The sequence below is a fragment of the Periplaneta americana genome, chromosome 4 (assembly GCF_040183065.1).
Source record: "Periplaneta americana isolate PAMFEO1 chromosome 4, P.americana_PAMFEO1_priV1, whole genome shotgun sequence".
Taxonomy (NCBI): Eukaryota; Metazoa; Arthropoda; class Insecta; order Blattodea; family Blattidae; genus Periplaneta; species Periplaneta americana.
The window spans coordinates 66,928,683-66,952,387 of record NC_091120.1 but is presented as its reverse complement, the minus strand read 5'-3'; the positions used below and the strand labels follow the sequence as shown (position 1 = coordinate 66,952,387).

Below are 23,705 nucleotides of genomic sequence, written 5' to 3'. Positions count from 1 at the left end.
GGCAAGTCTATCGTGCTATCAAAAAGGAGTGTGTTATATGGCAGAAAACATTTTAATAGCCTCCCTATCGATATAAAAAATGAAACTCAAAACATAAAATTATTTAGGGCCAAATTAAAGAAGTACCTAATTTCTCACGCCTTCTATTCTGTAGGTGAATTCATGACATTCAGTAACACTTCATGAAAATGATACTAAAACTTTGTGTTGTACTAGTAGACTATATTGTAAATCTCGTCTGTATATATTTCATCTAGACTGTGACTATAAATTAAGATTTTATAATAGTATTAAGATTTTTTACTTGTTCCACATTCTAGCTGTAAGCATGTATGAATACCATGGAATGTTAATAAATACAATACAATACAATACAATACACTCTGGATAGACGATGACGAGCTAAGTAGTCTACGTTTCGCGGCACTAGCGACTTCTATGAGCAAGCTCTAAAAACTCCAGTGTTCCTTTATGGGTCCGGACGAAAGATAAAGTGCGAAGGAATGAGAATACGTATTTTTACATTAAATAGCAGTACATACCTCTGGCTTCACTATTCATATTGAAATTACCATAGTTTGACACAATACACAGCACAGGATTCTTTTGTATCAGCTACAAGGGTCGGTCCGGTTTTTTTTTTGTCACTACTGTACCTATATATTCTTATATGAGGTCTCGCCATCCTCAGTGAATAACACCGTTCTGCATTTCAAAACTTATTTTCTGTTGTTTTTAATCTGATAGGCGATTCTAAACGGATTTTTTGTGCTGAATTCGAAAATAATCTCCATTTTCCCCCATCACGTCAGGTTTTCAGACAATTCATGAATAACTAGAAATTAAATTACAGCTTTGTGAAACGTCATAAAAATTATTTTCAACAAGACTTTTGTGAGAGAAACTAGACCACAATTTGCATTTGCCACTAATTGATCATTAATTAATATGAATTAATAATTATAACACAAAACTGAACCTCTAATTTTAAAACAACTTTTAAAGGGGATAGGTTTATTATTTTAGTAAGGAAATCTGTAGCCTCATAAGCTGGATTGCACTTCCATAAATAAATAAATAAATATATATATATATATATATATATATATATATATATACAGGGACCCTATGTCATTTGTCTAATTCATTGTTAGTTTTAATAGCAATCTCTAAGATTAAATATTTCCTTCGTAATTTTTTTTATGACCTGAGACACTAAACATTTCAACTTCCTGTTTATAGATAACGTTGGGTGCAGACAGATAAAAATCTCCAAGAATAAACAACGGACGTATTAACCTCGGTTCATTTAAGGTGGAGGATACAATTTTGTACATCCCTCAAGGACGGATATAGTAGGTAGATTTTAATAAATATCAAATACAAACATAATAAAATATATTATGTCACATTTTAAGTAATAAAGTTTCAATTACAAGCTATCGTGCCTTTTTAACAAACGACAATATTGCGAAAAATATTGAAAACATAAAATTTTGAATTGTAAAAAATTCTGACGTGGTACGCGAAAACGTATTTCATTTTTGCAATCAATGTGAAATTGTGATTCAGAAATGCTCATTTATTTCAAAACAACAAAATCCATGCAGAACGGTGAATCAATGACTATAAGTAGCCATACTGTAAATATCTATTAATTTGAGAAAAATTCGTTCCAGTATCGGGAATCAAACTCAGGACCTCTCAATTGTGCGCGCTATTGGAGAAAGCTGGATTTGCAATGAAAGACCTGCCCTTGGGCAGAAAACTATGAATGAATAAATGAATTTGTTAATTTCACCAGAGTTGTTTCATTAGAACGAAAAAAAAAAAATTGAGAGCCTCTCAAAACTCTCGTAGGACTTAGATTTGCTTAAGACCGCGACATGGGCACGTTAACAAAGGATACGACCTTGATCTGACATTGCTGACACGAATATAATAACACAATTATTCATTTCCTGGCATCCGGCAGCGCTTTAACAATGGATGCCGCTGTTTCCGATACATGTTAATTATACACAGACAAATTTCCATAGTTCACTTTATATTTTATGAATGATCTCTTTCATGTTTTCTACATTTGGGTTTCCCGTATTGGAATAAGTGCATTTTTTTATTACAAAAACTCGCCCTTACGGACTCGGTATATCCTCAAAAAAAGTATATATTAAATTAAAAAAGAAACAAAGAAAAGGGAATAAAAAACTATAATTGCTATTAATGTGGCACCATGTGATTAAACAGAATTTGACAGGATTTTTTAACACAATTATCACAGTGTTTTCTCTCAGAGATGTTGGCAGAGAAAACTGCCGTCGAAATTCTTCGAAAAAAGCTGGTATAGTCCCTCGAGCACCTATGAGCAAGCCGAATACCTCAACGTGAATTAAGGCATAGCCTATTTCAGCTTGAAATAGTTGACTTAGGCTCATAGATCGACTTCTCCTCATGGTAGACCTCGGCTGACTGATGATGAGATCCTACTTCAAAACGTATCGTGGAGTCCACAATGATGCCCTGTTTAGTGTCAGCATTGTACGCTAAAATATCGACTCGTCTCGTTGAAAAGAAGTCATTATAGCCTACTCCTTTATTTAATTTTGAAGTTCATTTTAATAGCCTGAACAGCTCATCAAGGGAGTTAATTGCTCAAACTGACATTTATATTGAAATGCGTCATATGTTATCCATGTTTTGTTAGATTACCTTAAAATACCAGCTGTGTAATCCTCTGTGGTCCAAACGTTGATATGCCACATTGGATCTGAGATTCGCAGTGTCAAACAGTTTACGACAACGGAGTAGATTTACGGCACGTAAAAAAAACTCTGTCCCTGAGAGGGCTCCAGTCAACATTTGAATCGCTGATTTCAAAAACAACCTATAGGCCATTTTTTGCTACTTTCGTTTTCTTCGGTATTCTTATTCTGCAGAGGTATACACTTGTGTTGAAATTAAAAAGACCCCACGGCGACTGATAGTATGCAATTATACATGGTACTCAACATTGCAGTGAATGTAAAAAAAAAAGCTTTTTGATGGACATAGGTTGTTTTTTCACTCAAATTATTTCAGTTATTGTGTTCCTTGTACCACTGCGTGCCATGTAGTCTGGATTGATTTCATTAGTGCTGTAGGATTTAATCGATTAATCAATCAATTTCTGTTGTAAGATTAATCGATCAAAAATATTTAATCGAAGAATCGAGTCGATTAAAATTAATCGGTTGTAGTTGATATTAATTATTATTTTGTTAATACAAACTCATACTAAAAATTCCGATAATATTTCTCTCTCGGAAATTGCTTAATTAAAAGCACAATAGTACTGTTATTTTCTAACTGTAAACCAGATAGCGTAGGGAAAATCTTTGCACAAACACTTCAAAAAGAGATGGAGATACGAGAACAGCAACCTAGTCTACCTTTGCTGAAAGTTGAAACGCAATACGAAACCCTTATTAAGTTTTATGATTTTCCATGAGAACTTTCACCTTGTTGTCAGCTCTTCCTAGCATATGAAATACATACTTTTCTGGGATTCGTCCCCCCTCATCCTTTATAAAATAGTCATGTCTACACTGTGTGCAAGTGAGAGCATAAGTATCTACTTCTCTTTCTAAAATCTGGTAATTCGATTACGATAGGGCCCAGTCTTCTGTTTCGACCGTGTAGTTTTGCAGTTGCAGTTTCTGTACTAAGTCTATATATAAAGGTTGTGTGTTTAGTTTGACAAAGAAAAAAAAAATCAGTTTTCTGTGGTTTGTGAAAAGTATTAACTCTATTATGTCATATGAGAATTTGAGAGGTAAACTCGGTGAAATGTTTGGATTTAAATTGAACGATCTTGGAGAAGTGCTTGACAGAAAAAAAAATTCGTGTTTAGTGATACAGGAAACATTGTTACTAAACGTAGAGCGGCACTTAATTCGGAGTATGTGAATGCACTCACATGTTTAAAATCATGGATGAAGCAGTATTAACTATGTTCATCTTCATACTTTTTGTTATTTATGTTTGTCTAAAAAATTCCCGGAGAAATTGACACAGTAAATTATAAGCCTCGTAATAAATATGTGAGTAATTAAAATAGTTGTTTTGTAATATAACGATACAAAATATACAGACATACAACATTTAATACTTATGCTTATCACCGAACAGAAGTTAAATTTAACAATAATTGTGTATTACAGTATATTAAAACATATTTTCAATTCGATCAAAACTCGATTAACTACTATCGATTAATCGATTAAATTCAAATAGTTAATCGATTAAATATTTTGATCGATCAACAGCACTAATTTTTATTATGTAATGCAGATGGCGGTGATTATTTCTTATGCGAGTTAATGTATCTTACTGTTCGACTAATGTACAGCGTGTCCCATTTGAACCGTCCTATTTTCATTTCACTATTTCTCCCAAAATATTGGACATATCGAAATGAACTAAAAACTTAAATAAGGTCTTGCTCATCAAGTTTGTATAGAAAAATCGTAACACTTCCACATGTGCCCCACCAGTCACACGAAGGATATCTAGCCGATGTTTGAGTTCTATCCATGTGTGTTGATTGTTACATTCTCAATGCGCTCACGCAGTTGATGGATATTCATTACTTGTGTCGCATATACACACACACACACAACTCTATAAACAGTTGATGTTGGTGTAGCCAATTCCTGAGCGGTTCTACGAATGGACTTACGTGGACTTCTTTGAAATGTTTCGGCAATGCTCTGAACATTGTCATCTGATACACTTTGTCGGCACCATCATGCTTTTTAGCCACTGATTCAGTCTCCAAAAAATTATGTTTCCATACTCTAATCGTCTTGGCATTTGGGAAGATTATCTGGTATTTCTGACGAATCGTCGTTACACTGCCTCAGTCGAGCCAAGTTTCGTGTACCACCTGTGCTTTCTCTGCGACCGGTCGCCATTTCACTCTGCCTGCTGCCACCACCACACCTGGCCTGATTTTGAAAATCCAAAACATTCCAACACAACTCGTACGTTTCATCTACTTTATGACACCTCGAAAAACACAATATAATTTATCACCACAAAACTAAAATAGGGCGTTTCAAATAGGACACGCAGTTATAACTTATTAAAGGTAAAATATCTTAATCGTGTAAACGGTTAAATTCGAAGATGAAATCTAAAGTTTAATGCAGTCAAGAGGGCTGCTGTGGCAGAAATAATTACCCTTAAACGGCGTGGAAAAAATTCTATAATGCATTACAGGAGGCCCAAAAAAGTCCCAAGCAAACAAAAAGCTTTTGGGCTCTCTTTTGATTATATGCTAAATGAACAGCTATCATGCATTCCTGTACAAGATGTCTTCTACTTACACTAAGCTTACTGTCTCAGTATTTTGCATCCATAATCTAAGAACTGACAAATCTATTCTCTTCATTTCCCACGAAGGAAAAATGGTCCAAACGAAGCGTGTATTCTTGTTTTCCAATATTTAAAGAATATGTTGATGAAGTAGTCAAAGAGTTATTGCTGTTCAGCGACAATTGTCCTGGACAAAACAAGCACCACCAGTTTGTCAGACTGAACATGGCTTTATCAAATTGAACAATACTATCCTATCCGTAGACACTCCATTTTTGCCATGTGACAGGATATTCGGGATTATAAAGAGAAGTTTAAAGAAAAATGATAGTCTATACTCTCTGCACGAACTGATGCTTTGTAGTTAATTTGATTTGTGGAGCAGATCTAATGGATTTTGAAGGTTGGTGGAGACGATTGTACAAACGCACATGTTTATCTTTGGAAACATCCACTAAGAATATCCCTCGAAGTTAGAAAGTGAGCTTCATTTGTAAATTCAACCATTTTGTTTATAGCAAATACACTCCAGAGCAGTGGTATGCAGGGAGTTCATATGGACTTGTAAAATGCACTTCTTCTCTCAGGTTATTTTGAAATACAACTCCTTCGCTTCCAAACATTCAAACTTACTCAATTGATGTCATGCCAATAGATAAGGGAAAGATGAAAGACATTAAAAATGTGTGCAGTATGTTCAAAAATAATTTCAGCAGTTTCTTTGAAATTAAATTTTGAAGTGGCACACTACTGGGATGGAACATGTAGACCTTCCAGCAGAATAAGGACTGAGTATAAGCTACAAAAGAGTGAGTGAATGCTTATTGAATGTAAAATGTTATAATTCTATTTGTTCACAGTTAGAGCAGTTCATTTTATATGGTATTTGCGAACATAATATGGATATTTTGTAAAAAAAAAAACAATATAAAATACTGATAATGTAGTTGTTGTTTAGTCAACTACCCGAAGACAAGTTTGAACCTCATAAGTAACACCAATAAGGCATCACTCATGAGGTAACTAGGCCAGGAGATAATGGGATAGGGTGGCCAGTTCCTTTCCCCCTCCATGCATACATCGCCGATTAGCTACATATTCCATTAATCAGACTTCAGGTGCATACAAACAGATTGTTCTTCCTCTGACTCATATCGTCAAGTGAGATGTACTGTCTGATAATAGATAGCCTATACATATCAGCCAGAACCTCAATCTTCTCTGGCTTCAAATTAAGTGATTTATAAATCAAATTTACATTAAAACCGTCCACGATATTCAAATACGCCGGAGGAATAAATGATTCTATATTAGATTTTCTATTGATACGAACAAAAATTATAATCTTACACGCAATAGTTACCGAATAAGAGGGTGTTAAACATTTGGGATTTTTTTTCTGAGAAAACTGTGAACTTTCCATCGATATATTAAACTTTTTTCTTACATACAACATGAGATATTCGCTCTGAAAATCTCCGGGTTATTTCACTTACACCCTCTTTTTGGTACGTATTTACATTAATAGATTGTGATGTGTCTAATTACCGATAAGTGCTGCCGATAAAGGGCTCTATGCGTAGCTTGAGCCTGCGGACGACTTGGCCGAGGGTCAGGTTGTCACATTGCGGTTTCTCAGTGTAAGAAATGGTTTATAAACTCTTCTTCACTTTTCAAACACGAGAGTCAGGATATCCGTTGCCAGGAAATGGTTCAGTGTACTATCGCGATCAAATTACATGCTGCGTAATATTTAGGTCAGAAGATCCATTAGAATCAATTAGCTCATTTTCATACCTGACACTTGCACAATCGTTACAGTCCACTTAGCATACGTGATGGAGATCTAAAGCAAAAAGTGTGTCCATTTCCACTGTTTGACACGTCGAAACCCACTTACAGCATTGTGTAGGGTCACAACGAATATTGGAAATGAGCTAGCTATTAACTGTTCCTATTTCATCATTTGCCTCATGAGTGATGCCTTATTGATGTCACTTATATCCGTTGCCAGAAAATGGTAACATGAGCTGCTGTCAGAAAGTCAAAAGGAGGATAGCAATGGCAAAGGAAGCTTTTAATAGAAAAATTAGCATCTTCTGTGGACCTCTGAAAAAACCAAGGAAGAGACTAGTGAAGTGCTTTATGGAGTGTGGAATTGTATGGGGCAGCAAAATGGACATTACGACGAAGTGAAGAGAACGACTAGACGCATTTGAAATGTGGATATGGAGAAGGATGAAACGTGTGAAATGGACAGACAGAATAAGAAATGAAGCTGAGTTAGAAAGAGTGGATGAAGAAAGAATGATGCTGAAACTGATCATGAAAAGAAAAAGGAACTGATTGGGTCACTGAGAAGAAACTTCCTACTGAAGGATGTATTTGGAAGGAATGGTGAATGGGAGAAGAGTTCGGGGCAGAAGAAGATATTAGATGATAGACGACATTAAGATATATGGAGCATATGCGGAGACAAATAAGAAGGTAGAAGATAGAAAAGATTGAAGAATAATGGGTTTGCAGTAAAAGTCCTGCCCTTGGGCAGAAAAATATAAATGAATGAATTCAACATTTCCTCTGATTTTTTTTTTAATTTCTCGTCAGTTACTGTTAGAAATATTAATATTTGGAATATTTACTGGCAACATGAAACTCTGCATTTATTGACAACTTTCATATGACAATATACTGAACATGATTTATTCTGCGAAATTTCAACACATTCAAATTATGTCTGAAGAAATTAACTACAAAAAACAGATTATTTAGTTTACCCTTCATACAGATTCCAAACATTATATATCATGTACAATAGTCGAGCACCGTCCTAAAGTTTAGTATCTGTTATGAGCTGTGTTTACTAAGAACTTAAGAATCGTACTGGATTGCATATATTACACAAACGTAAATAAATTTAACGTTCTGCGTCGTGACGTGTTATGAAATGCTCGCTGGTTCGAGTCTTCATGAGGGAAGAAATTTTCTCATTAAGTTTCGGCCAGTGTATGGGACCGGTGCTCACCCAGCATTGTGATGCACTTAGAAGGCTACGATAAATAGCGAAATACGATTACGAGAGCCAGATATAAGGGCTGGGGAGATTATCGTGCTAACGACACGATATCTCCATTCGGTTGAATGATCGTCTACCTCTGCTTTGGCATATGGACGTGAGGCCAACAGCCGGCTGATCGTTCTGAGGCCTTGAATTACTGTAGCGTCACTGATTATTATTATTATTATTATTATTATTATTATTATTATTATTATTATTATTATTATTATTATTATTATTATTATTATTGAAAAATAATTTATCTGTCTTCTAATTTCTACAATCTATATGAAGTGTCTTTCCTCAGAAGCTATAAACATCTTTATACTCTCGTGCGCAGTATCTAGGTAGCTGAAGGAATTATATACAAATGATTCCAAATGTGATTCCGAGCAGCAAAAATGCATCGTAGTAATTGTTCTCTGGCATTAACTCTAGTTTCAAACAATAAGGCCTTCATGCGACCCAACAGGAAGAAGTCGAGAGAAGTGAGCCCTGGCGACCTTGATGGTCATTCACGTGTCAACTATAGAATAAAATGTATCGTAAGGTCAACTTTACTTTGTTCACTGTCGGTGCGGTACAGCGATACATCAAGTAAAGGACATGGAATCACAGAATGGTTCAATTTGATTCCCGCTATTCACTATACAACTGCTCAGCTTCAGATATAGATGTAGATATAGATACAGTATGAATACTGAAAAGTAAATGTAGGCTTGTGTAATACGAAGTTAATTACTGTGCAGAAAAACTTAGGGCAGACTTGACTAATTTCGTGATACTAAAGTTTCAGTGCAAAAATAAGTTTAAAATTTAAAAAATTGTTGTTAATGTACGTACATTTTTAGATTTCAGGAAGTTATCATGTCAGCATTTTTGTCTCAAATAAATTTATAAAATATTTACAAACAAGCAATACAAATCAATTAAAAAAAATAGCTCTCTAGAATGGTTGGTACAATTTCGTGATACCACAAGGGTATTTTAGTGATAGTCCTTAAATTCAAAATATTTAGACATACCCAGTCAAATTTTAAATTCCTCAGTCAGATTCATACCTACAACTCAAACAATTAAAGTTCTTTCGGTACCGTATTTTGAAAGGCCTTGACATACTGTATTTCATGAAACCAATGCTCACAACTGACGCATCTTTCACCATGCTTGGCGTCCTCAAAATGTCCTGAACAAAATCCGCACAAATCATTAGATTATCATTCTCGACATGCACAATATATCAGAGATGCTATGAATACACAGATATTTTACTTTTCATGCATTTGATATTTTTTTCCACTGGAGACTATTGTTATAGCATAGAAAAAGTTTAAAGAGAAAAAAATGGCTTCGTGGAATGAGGAAAACGCTAAGAAAATAACCACCCCCTCCCAAGATAAGTCTGTTACATAATTATAATCAGTGCATTGATAGGCATATATTTTCACCAAGAAGTATACAATGTCAGTACTTATCATTGAAAACAATTTGGACCACAAAACACCGCAAAAAAAAATTTTACAAAAGAAATCGGATGGTGTATTCACTCATAAATTCAAAGCTACTATATAGATCTCACAACTCTTCAAGTAATTTCCAAAAAAATACACTCACGTCACTGCAAGAGTGCAGTGAACAAAACCTATGTTATATTACATCTTCTGCCATTTATACTATACCATCAAAGTTACATTTGTCGCTAGTATAATTTCGTGGTAAATTTAAAAAGAAATATCACGGAATTAGTCATGTCACGAAATTAGCCAAGCTTGCCCTGTATGACTAAAATAAAAAAATACACAAAATTTAGAAAAGTCTTACAGACAGAGCTCACCAACACAACTGACATCATACATCCCGGATTAGAATTATTTGAAATGACTTCTACCAGGTACTATAACAACAATACAGAGCCAGAAAGAGAGGTGCAATCTTACAAGTAGGGGTCATACAACTACCTTCTCCACCTTCTCCAACTATCTTCTCCACCTTCTCAGAGTTTGCCTTCTAATCCGGAGCAGCGTACGGACGTGGGTTCGATTCCCGCTTGAGCTGATTACCAGGTTGAATTTTTCCGACATTTTCTCCAATTGTAAGGTGAATGTCAGGTAATCTATAACAGATCTCTTGCTTTATCTTCCGAAACACCATCTTGCTATCATCAATTCTATCGATGCTAAATGACCTAGTAGTTAATACAGCGTCTTTAAATAACCCTAAAAGAAAAGAACCACATTCTCCTCTTGGCAGCTTCGTAACACTCTTGTTTTGTCTTAATTCTTTCATTGTCCATAGTCTTGACTTAAAGTTTCTAATTCACTCTATAATCTGAGTAAATTTCAAAGCTGATTATATGCTTACTTCTTCTAGCAATATATTTTGTGTATGGCTTGAACGTGAGTAATCAGTATTCTTGTATTTCTTATACCTACAATTCTCCATCATTTTGATAAAATGTTCCAATGTTTCATATCCCGCTTCTATATACCAATAATAATTGTCATGTAAATATTCTGTAGACCTTGATCTGAAGAGTTAATATTTTAAGGTCGGTGAAAATGCATTCGTTTAAATGACCCTCCACACACACAAAGCGTTATCTGAGACTTATCTGTATCAACTTATCTCCGGATGGTGTGTCTGATTTGAACGTTTCTCCATACAAGCTCAGACTTATAGCAAATACCTTACTATAATAATACCGGACAGCTAGCAGTTCAGCGCGCGAACGACGCTATTGCTGAGCGTATTCCGAATCTCACCGGTGAGCAATCCGATGGCATCACGGTGTTCCGAATTCCACCGATGACGTCATTGATGCTCCACCGGTGTCGCACCGGTGCCATCAACTTGCAGAAGTGGTGGCAGGCTCCATCAGCCGTCATCAGTGAATCTGATTGGTTCTTGTATAGGGCGAGAATTATCAGACGAATGACATCGTGCACTGTTGTGTCATGGCGGTGTGTTCTGCTTTAGTTCTGCTGTATTGTTTGTAATGAGCACAACGTAAAAACAATATGTTAATGGCTTATGAGCGAACATGTCAACCGACCAGTTATTACTACCGGTTCAAGAAATAAGTTGTTTATGATCTCTTTTATTTGAACGAAATGGCAGTACGGAAATTTCGCAAAATTTTGCTAGCGTAGCACAGATAACCACTTACACAGTCGCCATGACAGCATCGATTCTTCCAGCAGTTTTGTTCCTTATTTTCGTTGCAACGTGACGTCATTGATGCCACCGGACCGGTGAGATTCGGAATACGCTGGCTGCTACCTAGGCGACCGGTGTGGTGAAACCCGCGAAACAAGCTGTAATCTACTTACTTACTTACTGGCTTTTAAGGAACCCGGAGGTTCATTGCCGCCCTCACATAAGCCCGCCATTGGTCCCTATCCTAAGCAAGATTAATCCAGTCTCTACCATCATATCCCACCTCCCTCAGATCCATTTTAATATTATTTTCCCACCTACGTCTCGGCCTTCCCGAAGATCTTTTTCCCTCCGGCCTCCCAACTAACACTCTATATGCATTTCTGGATTCGCCCATACGTGCTATATGTCCTGCCCATCTCAAACGTCTGGATTTTATGTTCCTAATTATGTCAGGTGAAGAATACAATGCGTGCAACTCTGCGTTGTGTAACTTTCTCCATTCTCCTGCAACTTCATCCCTCTTAGCCCCAAATATTTTCCTAAGAACCTTATTCTCAAACACCCTTAATCTATGTTCCTCTCTCAAAGTGAGAGTCCAAGTTTCACAACCATACAGAACAACCGGTAATATAACTGTTTTATAAATTCTAACTTTCAGACTTTTTGACAGAAGACTAGATGACAAAAGCTACTCAACCGAATAATAACAGGCATTTCCCATATTTCTTCTGCGTTTAATTTCCTCCCGAGTGTCATTTATGTTTGTTACTGTTGCTCCAAGATATTTGAATTTTTCCACCTCTTCGAAAGATAAATCTCCAATTTTTATAGTTCCATTTCGTGCAATATTCTGATCACGAGACATAATCATATACTTAGTCTTTTCGGAATTTACTTCCAACCCTATCGCTTTACTTGCTTCAACTAGAATTTCCGCGTTTTCCTTAATCGTTTGTGGATTTTCTCCTAACATATTCACGTCATCGGCATAGACAAGAAGCTGATGTAACCCATTCAACTCCAAACCCTCTCTGTTATCCTGAACTTTCCTAATGGCATATTCTAGAGCGAAGTTAAAAAGTAAAGGTGATAGTGCATCTCCCTGCTTTAGCCCGCAGTGAATTGGAAAAGCATCAGATAGAAACTGGCCTATACGGACTCTGCTGTAAGTTTCACTAAGACACATTTTAATTAATCGAACTAGTTTCCTGGGAATACCAAATTCAATATGAATATTATATAAAACTTCTCTCTTAACTGAGTCATACGCCTTTTTGAAATCTATGAATAGCTGATATACTGTACCCTTATATTCCCATTTTTTCTCCAATATCTGTCGAATACAAAAACTCTGATCAATAGTCGATCTATTACGCCTAAAACCACACTGATGATCCCCAGTAATTTCATCTACATATGGAGTTAATCTTCTCAAAAGGATATTCGACAAAATTTTGTACGACGTCAACAAAAGTGATATTCCTCGAAAGTTACTACAGTTAGTCTTGTCCCCCTTCTTAAAAATAGGTACGATTATGGACTCCTTCTATTGTTCTGGTACAATTTCCTTTTCCCAAATTGCAAGTACAAGTTTATAAATTTCGCTAGATAATGCCCTTCCACCCTCTTGTATTAATTCTGTTGTAATTTGATCAATACCTGGAGACTTGTACTTTTTCAGATTTTCTATCGCAATTTCGACTTCAGAAAGTGTGGGTTCCGTTATAAATGGCTCAGCAGTTTGTATTTGAATTTCGTCCTGATCATTTGTATTTGGCCTATGTATATTTAGTAGTTGCCCAAAATAGTTTTTCCATCTGTTCAGGATTGAATGAGAGTTTGCAAGAAAGTCACCATTCTCATCTTTGATCACGTTTACCCTTGCCTGATATCCGTTTTTAAATTCCTTTATATCCTTATATAAATCTCGAATGTTTTTATTCTTAGCCTACTATTTGTTTCTACCTCATTCAGTTTTTCCTTCAAGTAATCTCTCTTTTTATTCATAAGTGTACGACTTGCTTCCCGTCTTTCATTGAAATAATTATCTCTATTCTCCACAATTGGATTCTGTAAGAATTTCAATTTTGCCTGTTTCCTTCTATCTACTACAATGGAACAATCTTCATCAAACCATGGTTTCTTTTTCTTAGTTTCATGATAACCTATGCTGTAATCTATTATATTGTACATTGTTGCTGGGCTAGTAAATAGTTTTATTAATTAGTGCTGTCTTAAAATGTCAGGGTGTATATGTGCTGTTTATAACTGCTACAATTACAGCATTACAAACTGCTCCAAATCGTACTCTTGATTTCCGTGGAATCGTAAAACGAGTCCAAAAACATTCTTCAGTAGGCCTGATTCTTTCGTCTTTATGTTGATAGAACAATAAAAATTAGCTTTTTTGTTTAGGCCTAATAAATAAATAGAAGTTAAAATACATTGGAAATGTTAAGGTTTTAGCAAATTAAGTTTTATTATTGTCCACATGCCTTTACTAATTTTATTACAAACATCAAATTACTACCAATTTTATCTTTGCAGTTGTCAGGAATGGGTATATAAAGCGTTATTGTAAATTCATTCTTAATGTCAGAATTAATTTTGTCTAACTAAAGCAAAGAAAAAATATGCAACAATTAATCACGGAAAATAATAAGAAGCATGCAATATTTCTCATAATATGCAGCTTTGATATAAAATAATGTTACATTAAATACTATTCAATATTTCTTAAGTGTCTCGTATATTATTCCACATTAGTACCTCACGTTTTAAACAATAGTCCGATTCCCGCTATGTTAACATTTGTATTTGTGGACGTAATTCCACGCCGCTCCGCTAGATGTCAAGTCCGCGATATTTCGCACTCCAATGCTGCTAGTATACAGCAGTACGGTATTATTATAGTAAGGTATTTGCTTATAGTGCTTTACTTACTTCCATAGATGGCAAAATGAAATTAGACCTCGAATTGTTGTCAACAATATATATCTATCTTAATCGCTGACTTTATCTGGTTGGCTTATAATACAATTTTAGGCTATGTGGGTATTGGAGCATTTCAAATGGCGAGAAACTTTTTTTTATCTAATGGCAAAGGTTATCGATATTTTTATATCGTTATGACAGGAAGCCGAGAACAAATGGTGCGCTCCTGGTGATCTAACTATGAAGCTTAATATTTGAAAATTTGAGCGCGATATTGATGGTTTTGTTGATCAAATTCTGAAGATTGTTAAAGATGAATGTTATTATTTTTGTGCGTTTATGTTATTTAATTAAGATAATAAGTAAATATTTCAACAGAACAAGTATAAATAAAATATTAGTTGTCCTGATAAATTTTTCACTTATTTTCTTAATTAAATGACATAAACATACAAACGACTCATAAAATAGTCATCAGGCTCTCGCCTCAAAATAAATATGGCGGCTATTTTGTTGTTGTTGTTGGCTTTCTGTTGTCTACGAGATATATCTCGTATACAACGGTATTTCCCACTAGCATCCAATCAGAAAATTCCATTGAAACGTTTAGCGCTTATGGCGATCGGGCAACAAAACAACGGCCTGCACAGTCTTGCTACCGGAAACTCCCCTCTCAGTTTCACCCCCCTGCTCTAACTTCTCCTAGCGATCACTTTCATAGGTGGACTTCAAGGATAGGCATTGTCATAGATGTTCTCTGTCCATACGGCGAGAAGCTTGGACTTCAATATTTGTTGATTATAGGAGAATAGATTGCCTGTGGAAATGTATCATAATCGAGATAATTGTAAAATTTATGCAATTTGTGTTACTTTTTATTTATTTTCCCTATAATCCTAATATGGGTGAAGTAATTAACTAAATAAAATTTCATTACGCATTATTATTATTATTATTATTATTATTATTATTATTATTATTATTATTATTATTATTATTATTGTATTTTGTTTAGGAACGTCTTCAACATCTAAATTAAAAATAAATAAAGAAGTACTCTAATCATAGACGGAAACAATATAGGCCTAGGTACACTTTAGTGAGAACTGTGACGAATCATTACAATTTGACAGGAGCAGTAGCGTGATTCGAACACACAGCCTCCACAGTTCCTGTTTCGCTTTGCGTCACGAACGGAAGCGATACTACAATGCGCACCTGCAGATGAATCGCTTCTGGGAATGGTTACAACGGACGGAAACTCCGATGCATAACCTTGATTTCAATAACTGTGTGATGATCTGTATGGACACTACAAGGCGGACATTTTTGTTGCTCATGACCTATAAAGATAACCTGTAAACGAACAGATATTTCTGTATTGTTTTCAAGTTAAAAGTGCATGCATGTGTTTTTTCAACCAACATGGTTAAAAATCCAACAAAAGTAATTGGCCTAATTTATAATATTTTGTCATGCTTGTTTGGTATTAAAATTATATATATTTTTATCTATTTATTTTTAATATCACTGTCATAATCATGAACAAAATGCAGACCTCTCCAATCAAATTCAAGGCTTCGTTGTTCACGTGATCTGTCTCTAGTTAGCGAAAGCGGAATGATAGTTTTGGAAATCTATAATATTATAATAATTTTAATTTCTGAAATGATATCTTATATGCTATATGTGAAACTATAAATTTAACAGAATATCGAAAAAAGAAAGAAAACAGGACAGAAACTAAAATGAAATTTTACAAAACATTGGCTATGAAATGTCATACCTAAACCATTCTCATTAGCGATATGAGAGCGAGGCTGTTCACGGTTCATATTATGTAGAAAGCAATTAGCGCCAAAAATGCATATTCCATTATGTTTCGGTAAAATTGTCATATTTAATAAAAACCTTCATTTTTTTTTTGTTTATAATTTACAAGATTCTTTTCCCTGAATTGATATTTTCTATAGCTACTGACGTACTGAACCGGCTTTCCAAACATTATAAGGAGACAACATAGTTGTTTTCTAGGACTCACTTGAAAAACCCAACCCAACATTCCGGGATTCCCAAGGGCGAGTGAAATCCCCAAATTCTTCTTTAGAGACTTTGAACTAGTAGCGTTAATGAATTCGAGAAATCAAAACAAACAAAATAAGTGGTCTTGGAATGTAGGTTTTTACGGCCGGCGTCATAGGGATCGATGTTATCCAGGCTAAAGGGTCGTGGTCTGTTGGAACTGTTGCTACCATACGTTTCGTCTGCTACTCCGGCAGTGGTTTCTGTTCCAATTCAGTGAAAGTCTTAAATGTTGCTATGTCTACTTATATAGGCTACGCGTAAGCCTAAATTAACATCTTAAAGGATTCCAATCATCAATTTTGCCGTCTACTTCATTTCTCCTCTCTTTGCAACTTAATGGGTTTTTCATTGCACAAAGCAATATTAAATGACAGAAGGTGTAATCTTTTGCCAGAAAATGTGTAAAGCTACTTGTGCTCTATTGTAATCCCGTGTTGAGTCCAACCGATCTAAGAACTTTTTTTCTCTTCATTGTAAGAAATAGAATTATCCAATTCTTGTATTCAGATAAGAATTTGATAATGCTGAAAAACTGTTTAATTTTGCAGATTTATTATATTTTATTTGGTGGCATATGAAATATAGACAAAATTATTAATATCTAAAGGATTATTTTGTAAATAATGTAAACATGCTCCAAATGGTTTAGGAACAAAGATATTTTAGCATTGAAATATTTATTTCACATTTTCATATTTTGCCAAAATAGATTTCATACTTGGAAAAATGTTTTTCATATTCTGCCGGTCTCTGCTTCTTACTTTAAGTGTAGATGAAGTCAGAGAGGATCCAAGAAGCACTTGAATTGTCCGTGAAGTCAGAACTAGTGTCGTGCATTACAGGCCCTATGTTCAGTTCAAGTATGTCGAGTATGGTGAAGTTCTATGTTCGCCGATGTTCGCTCTGCAGGAGGAGGCCTGTCGTGTTTGTTCCGCCTTTTTATAAAAATATTCGCTGTCCTCCATTCCCACCCGTTCAACTTTCAACCGTTTAAGGATTTTAGCGCAGATGTTGCGATTAGTTTTCCATATGAAATGAGACGAATTTTGTAATGTCTTGGTTCCTTAGCTCATGTTCGAACATTGCGTAGCTCAGTCGGCTGAGACATTTATCTGCCGATCTGGAGTTTGACTCGGACGTGGCTTCGATTCCCGCTAGAGCTGATTACGTGGTTGGGTTTTTTCGAGGTTTTCCCCAACCGTAAGGCGAATGTCAGGTAATGGCGAATCCTCAGCTCATCTTGCCAAATATCATCTCGCTATCATCAATTCCATCGACTGTAAATAACCTAGTAGTTGGTACAACATCGTAAAATAACTGAGTAAAAAAAATATTGCAGGACACTACTGGAAACAGACAATTGACATAAAGCATGAAGTGAAGAAGAAGAAGATGATGATGCTTTTTAAAGTCCTATTTTCTCTCTTAATCTGAGTTTAGATCAAGTACCGGTAGTTGGCATTCTCGTTTCTCACACAGCCTTCATATTTGTAGGCTATTTTTAGATTTTTTTTTTTCCTCATTCATTCTGTGGGCATGGTCATACTGTTGTTTGTTTAGTCAACTGTCCGAAGATAGGTCTGAATCTCACAAGTGATACCAATAAGGAATCACTCATGAGGCAACTAGGCCAGGAGATAATGGGGTAGGGTGGCCAGTTTCTTTCCCCCTCCATTGCATACATCGCCGGTTAGCTACATACTACACTAATCGACTTCAGATGTATAGAAACAATTGTTCTTCCTCTGACACATCGATGGTCATACTAATCTTTACTATAGCCCACGATTTTTTCTACGCGAATAATTTAAATGGATGACAATACTGGTCGTAAATATCAGATGCAATTTAAGGCTGGTTCACAATAAATCGGGAATGGAAACGACAACGAGAACGAGAACGAAAATGATGTTTTATTATTTTTATTTTAGTAGGTTATTTACGACGCTTTATCAACATCTTAGGCTATTTAGCGTCTGAATGAGATGAAGGTGATAATGCCGGTGAAATGAGTCCGGGGTCCAACACCGAAAGTTACCCAGCGAACTAATGTTAAAATAAATGTATTTAAATGTAAATATTCACAATAATTAATTGTGAATGCTCACATTTGAACACATTTATTTTAACAATATTTCCGTTCTCGTTCTCGTTGTCGTTCCCGGTTTATTATGAATCAGCCTTTAGAGTAGAATTATTTAAGGTATGAAACAAATAATAGGTAGGTCTATAACTTAAGTGAGGATTCATTCATTCATTCATTCATAATTTTCTCCCCAAGGCCAGATCTTTTACTGCAAACCCAGCATTCTCCAATCTTTCCTATTTTCTGCCTTCCTCAGCATATGATCCATATACCTTAATGTCTATAAATGAGAATATGAACATTTGTCTCGTCAAATGAGTTTCAAGAGACACAATCTGACTCAAACCACGTGTATATCTGATGAAGTCAGTAGGTTGTTCTGAAGCAGATAATTCGACACGGCTTCTGTGCTAGGTTAAACAAACCAATTAGTTGTGGGTGTGGACCTACATCAGGTAGTGGTCACCGGAAGCTCTTTGTGTCAGGGACAGGGTCAGTGGAGCCGGGATCGCACTTTTTTTTTTTTGTAATTCAGTCATTGACCTGCAATGTGTTAGGGGAGCGCGTAATAATAACTGACATAATATAGTGTTTAAATTTTGTACATCTTTCTATTTTAACGTCTTGTGTTTCCGAAGCACTCTGTTAACAAAAAGCTAGTTCAGAATTAGGCGACTCATATAATTTATGGTGTATGAACAGGTTTTCTCAGGGTACTCCTGTTTATCACGCCACTTATTTAACTTCTTGTGGTTGAAAGAAAATAATACATAGTAAAAATGTGAAATATTCGAAATTAATTGAAATATTTGTTTATTGATTTATTCAATGAATAAGAAGGAATGCAATGAAATAATAGGCCTACATTATCATGTCTGTCAGGTTTTATTTTGAAAATTTTCTCCAGAATTGAGCTTCTTCTTCTTCTTCTTCTGATTAATTCATTAATTTATTCTAGTCTGCCCACAGGAAGCTTTCTTCAATATTTTCTATTTTCTGCCTTCCTCTTTGTCTCCGCATATGATCCATATAATTAATGTCGTCTAACATCTGATATCTTCTTCTGTCCAGAACTTTTCTCCCGTTCACCATTCCTTCAGTAGGCAATTTATTCTCAGCCTGTGACCCAACCAATTCTTTTCGCTCTTCCTGACGAGCTTCAGTATCATTTTTTCTTCACCTACTCTTCCCAACACAACTTTATTTCTTATTCTAACTGTCCATTTCACACGTTCCATTCTTCTCCATATTCACATTTCAAATGTTCTAGTCGCTTCTCTTCACTTTGTCATAATGTCAATGATTCTCTCCCATACAATGCCACACTTACACGAAGCACTTCACTAATCTCTTCCTTAGTTCTTTTTCCAGGTAGGCTTAAAATCTATTTCATACAGAATCCTTCCATTTTTTCCCAGAACGACCAGGATTTCTTTTCCCTCCGAGTAATGCATCCCCCTCTATGCTTACTATTATGTTGTTTGAAATTCTAGATATATGATTGTTCCATTCTGTTCAATGTATGACCCAGAGAATTCTAAACGAATTTCTGTACGGTCAAAATACAAAATTTAATGGCAAATATAGCGATTGCAAGATCTCCAATTGCGGTAACATTGAAGATATGGCCCGATTTCTTCAACCTTTGTTAAATTATAACAGTGTGTTATTCCATTTTAACTGTAAACTTAAAAGTTGAAGCATTTCTCCAACTACTGTTAGTACTAACAGGCTGATAAAACCTATGTTAATTTAACTGCCCAATTTCATGCAGTTAAATCATTTAACTCTCTGTTAGCATAGAAGTATCCAATATGGCTGGTGCGTTAGACGCTGAACTTACATATCTGGATTATTTAGAAAATGATATCCATGAATACATAAACAAAGGGGATGATTTCTGCGTTTTGACAGAATAGAAGTTCATACAAAGGTATATGGTATTTTCTGCCAAGCCTCACTTTTCGCTTTCAACTTAGATCCGTTTGTTAGTTTATTCTCATTAATTGGTTTATACTGTGAAATAATTTCCAGCAGAAGGTTTCTTTCGAACGAAGAGAAATTAGTCCCAAGATTTCTTTTTGTTCCAGTATTTTCCATTTCATAACAGCAATATCAATACGCCGCTCCACGCTATTGTGATACAGACGAGGAAAGAAGCAGAAATCAAACCTGAGAGAATAGAAAAACTTCTGTTATCTCTGAATCAAACAACGGAAACAACCGAGAATCGCAATTGTCAGAGTTCAGAAAACAGAAGTGAGCCTATACTTGGTTATAGGTTATGGTTAAACTCTAGAATCTCTGGTCCTAACAGAGAGTTAACAAACAGAATGTTAAAATATGATATATAAAGTCGAAGAAACGCAATATTTTTAACAGCAATTCATACTTTTAACTTACAGTTAATTAACGCTATGTTAGGTGCATTTTAACAAAGGTTGAAGAAACCGGGCGATAAAGAAATGGATGACGCGAAGTTTATTTCATTAAGTCCAACAGTATGAAGAGCTTTAAAATTTATTAAATTATAATTATAGAAGTGTAATATCTAGAAAGAACATATGGGATGAGATTGGGAAAATACTAAATTAACCAGGCATGTCCTTCACAGTTTAAGTTACAGAGATATTCATTTTATTTCCAGATTCAGTTCAGAACACTACATTGCAATAATGCGCTCTAGCGGTAAAGTACAACATTATTTGATGATTTATTCGAAAATGCGGACAAATGAGCGATACCACAGTCTAGTATCCTAGATCATAGGCCCATATATAACAGATATCTCATCCTATGTTAAAAATCAACCCTGTACTATGATACAGTAGAACCTCAATTATCCGTCACCCTATTAACCTATTGGCGGATTATCCGACTGTCTTTCTCGCCCTGGTTTTACCATTACACAATATTTCATAAGAACGCTTCCACGCACTTCCGGGCAGGGGTGTGAGGAGGGTGTTTTTTCCAACTTGAAAAATAGTCACTATCTGCTTTCAAAGAAATGATCCCTATAACTTTCACACAGTTTGCAAACCCGTGCACCATTTGGTCTTTGTCCTACTATTCGAGTGGCCATACTGTTTAAATTCTATGGAAAATGTCTTCCATGAATGTCGAAAGAAAAATGTGTTGTTTAGTATCGAAAAAAAAAAAAAAGTGCAAGTAATTGAGGGGTTTGGGAAAGTAGAAACTATAGCTCATGCCGAATCAGAATACGAGATTGTCGTTACAACTGTGCGCTATTTAATCAAAAACTAAGATAAAGTGAATGAAGTACGAGAATGTAAATCTATAACACGATATCTCTATTCCAATCTTTCTGCAGAAAACCATCAGAAGGATTCCCTTGGCACTCAAAACTCACCATTGGCAACCTGTCTTAAATTAGTGAACTTCTGATCAACCAGCTAGCATGTTAAACATAAGTGCGCGTAGAAAATTTGTAACTATAGCCTAAGTATTAGACTTATGCACTTAATTTATGAAAATCTTCTATTATACGGATTATCCGATTTTTTCGATTAACCGTTTAGTCCATCCCCTTCATTACCACGGATAATAGAAGTTCTGCTGTAATAGGGGAAAATAAATATACTGTAAGTTCACAGGGCTAACGGCTTTGAAGCTGGGTACCTGGTTCTAATGAAGTGCACTGGTAACAACTTTAATACATGGGGGCATGAGATAGTTACTGTGCCAGCCATAAATAAATTCACTTCAATGAAATTCCCCAATGTAATATACTGTAAGTTCACAGGGCTAACGGCTTTGAAGCTGGGTACCTGGTTCTAATGAAGTGCACTGGTAACAACTTTAAAACATGGGGGCATGAGATAGTTACTGTGCCAGCCATTAATAAATTCACTTCAATGAAATTCCCCAATGTAAAAAAAAACTATGTTAAAATCGGTAGCACTTTGAAGAGAACAACTGCTAGGATCGCCACCCGTCCGCCGTAAACGAACACGAGATGACAGTACAGTCGCTAATGCAATTCAAATGGGAGTTAGACGTGACTCCTTATGTAACAACTAGATGGCAGCATAGTAAACCTGACAAAAGTTGTTGCCTTCAAAACCTATAAGGCCGAGAAATCTGAGTATATATGATCGAGGCTAGTATGTACAGTCACGAAACTTGAGTTGTTGAGAGTACTAGGAATAATAGACTGTGCCGGTACTATTTCGCATTGTCTGTGATGAGGCGACAGTAACGATCCTAGTGGTTAGCAACTATCTATGGATGCATATTCCCTATGTACTGAGCTTCGTGACTGTATATGCTAGACTGTGGCGATATTATAATAAAAATCCGAACGCAATGAAAGAATTTTTTCCGGTAAGAGAGTCCTACTTTAATTATCATTTACCAATGAAAATTATCATAATCTTTGTTCGTAAATATAATCTATATTAATTTTAAATCCTTTTTATTTTATCTATTTTTTTAGATTTTCTTACAGTTTTTCTCCCAAAGTCTCGCATACAACCATTTGAGAATCAATGCGATAAAGGCTTACCTTTCGTGGTAGTGCATATGGCGAACATAGGCAGTATTGAAGCAAGGATCAGAGTCCTGGAGATCACAGCCATGTGGACTAATTGTTGCGACCGGCAGTAAAATTGCAGTGCTACTGACGATGCCCGCCCCACGGTCACACTTTTTCGCAGTATCTCCCCCTCCCACTGTGCTTATTATACGTGAATCCGGGAGCGATATAATCCCCCTCATACTCACCTGAACGGAATCGCTACCAATCTGGATGCTCATGTTCATCTTCATTGTCTCTCGCAATACGTTTTTCCCGATAACACTAACTTATTTCTTCAGTGTGCTGATCGTCGTCGATTTTGGCAGCCATTAATGTTCAAAATACCGTAAAGGATCTTAATACTGTTATATCGATATCTTCAATTTATTAAACCGGAATACAGATAGTAAAAAAAACATTTTCTACCAAATTTAATGCTAATTAAGGCCCTAAATGTAGAAGGCTGCTCGTAAGATTATCCGACGTAAATT

At 35.6% G+C, this 23,705-nt stretch overlaps 1 protein-coding gene across 1 annotated transcript in view; it reads right to left on the bottom strand.

The window, feature by feature from the left end:
• LOC138697853 (CLIP domain-containing serine protease B4-like) overlaps nucleotides 1–23,325 on the bottom strand; it is a 54,975-nt gene extending 31,650 nt beyond the window's left edge. The window contains exon 1 of the mRNA XM_069823428.1: nucleotides 23,203–23,325. Coding sequence (XP_069679529.1) covers nucleotides 23,203–23,275 — 73 coding nt within the window. The 5' untranslated portion in view covers nucleotides 23,276–23,325. The remainder of the gene's footprint in view (nucleotides 1–23,202) is intronic.
• Between the last annotated feature and the right edge of the window lie 380 nt (nucleotides 23,326–23,705).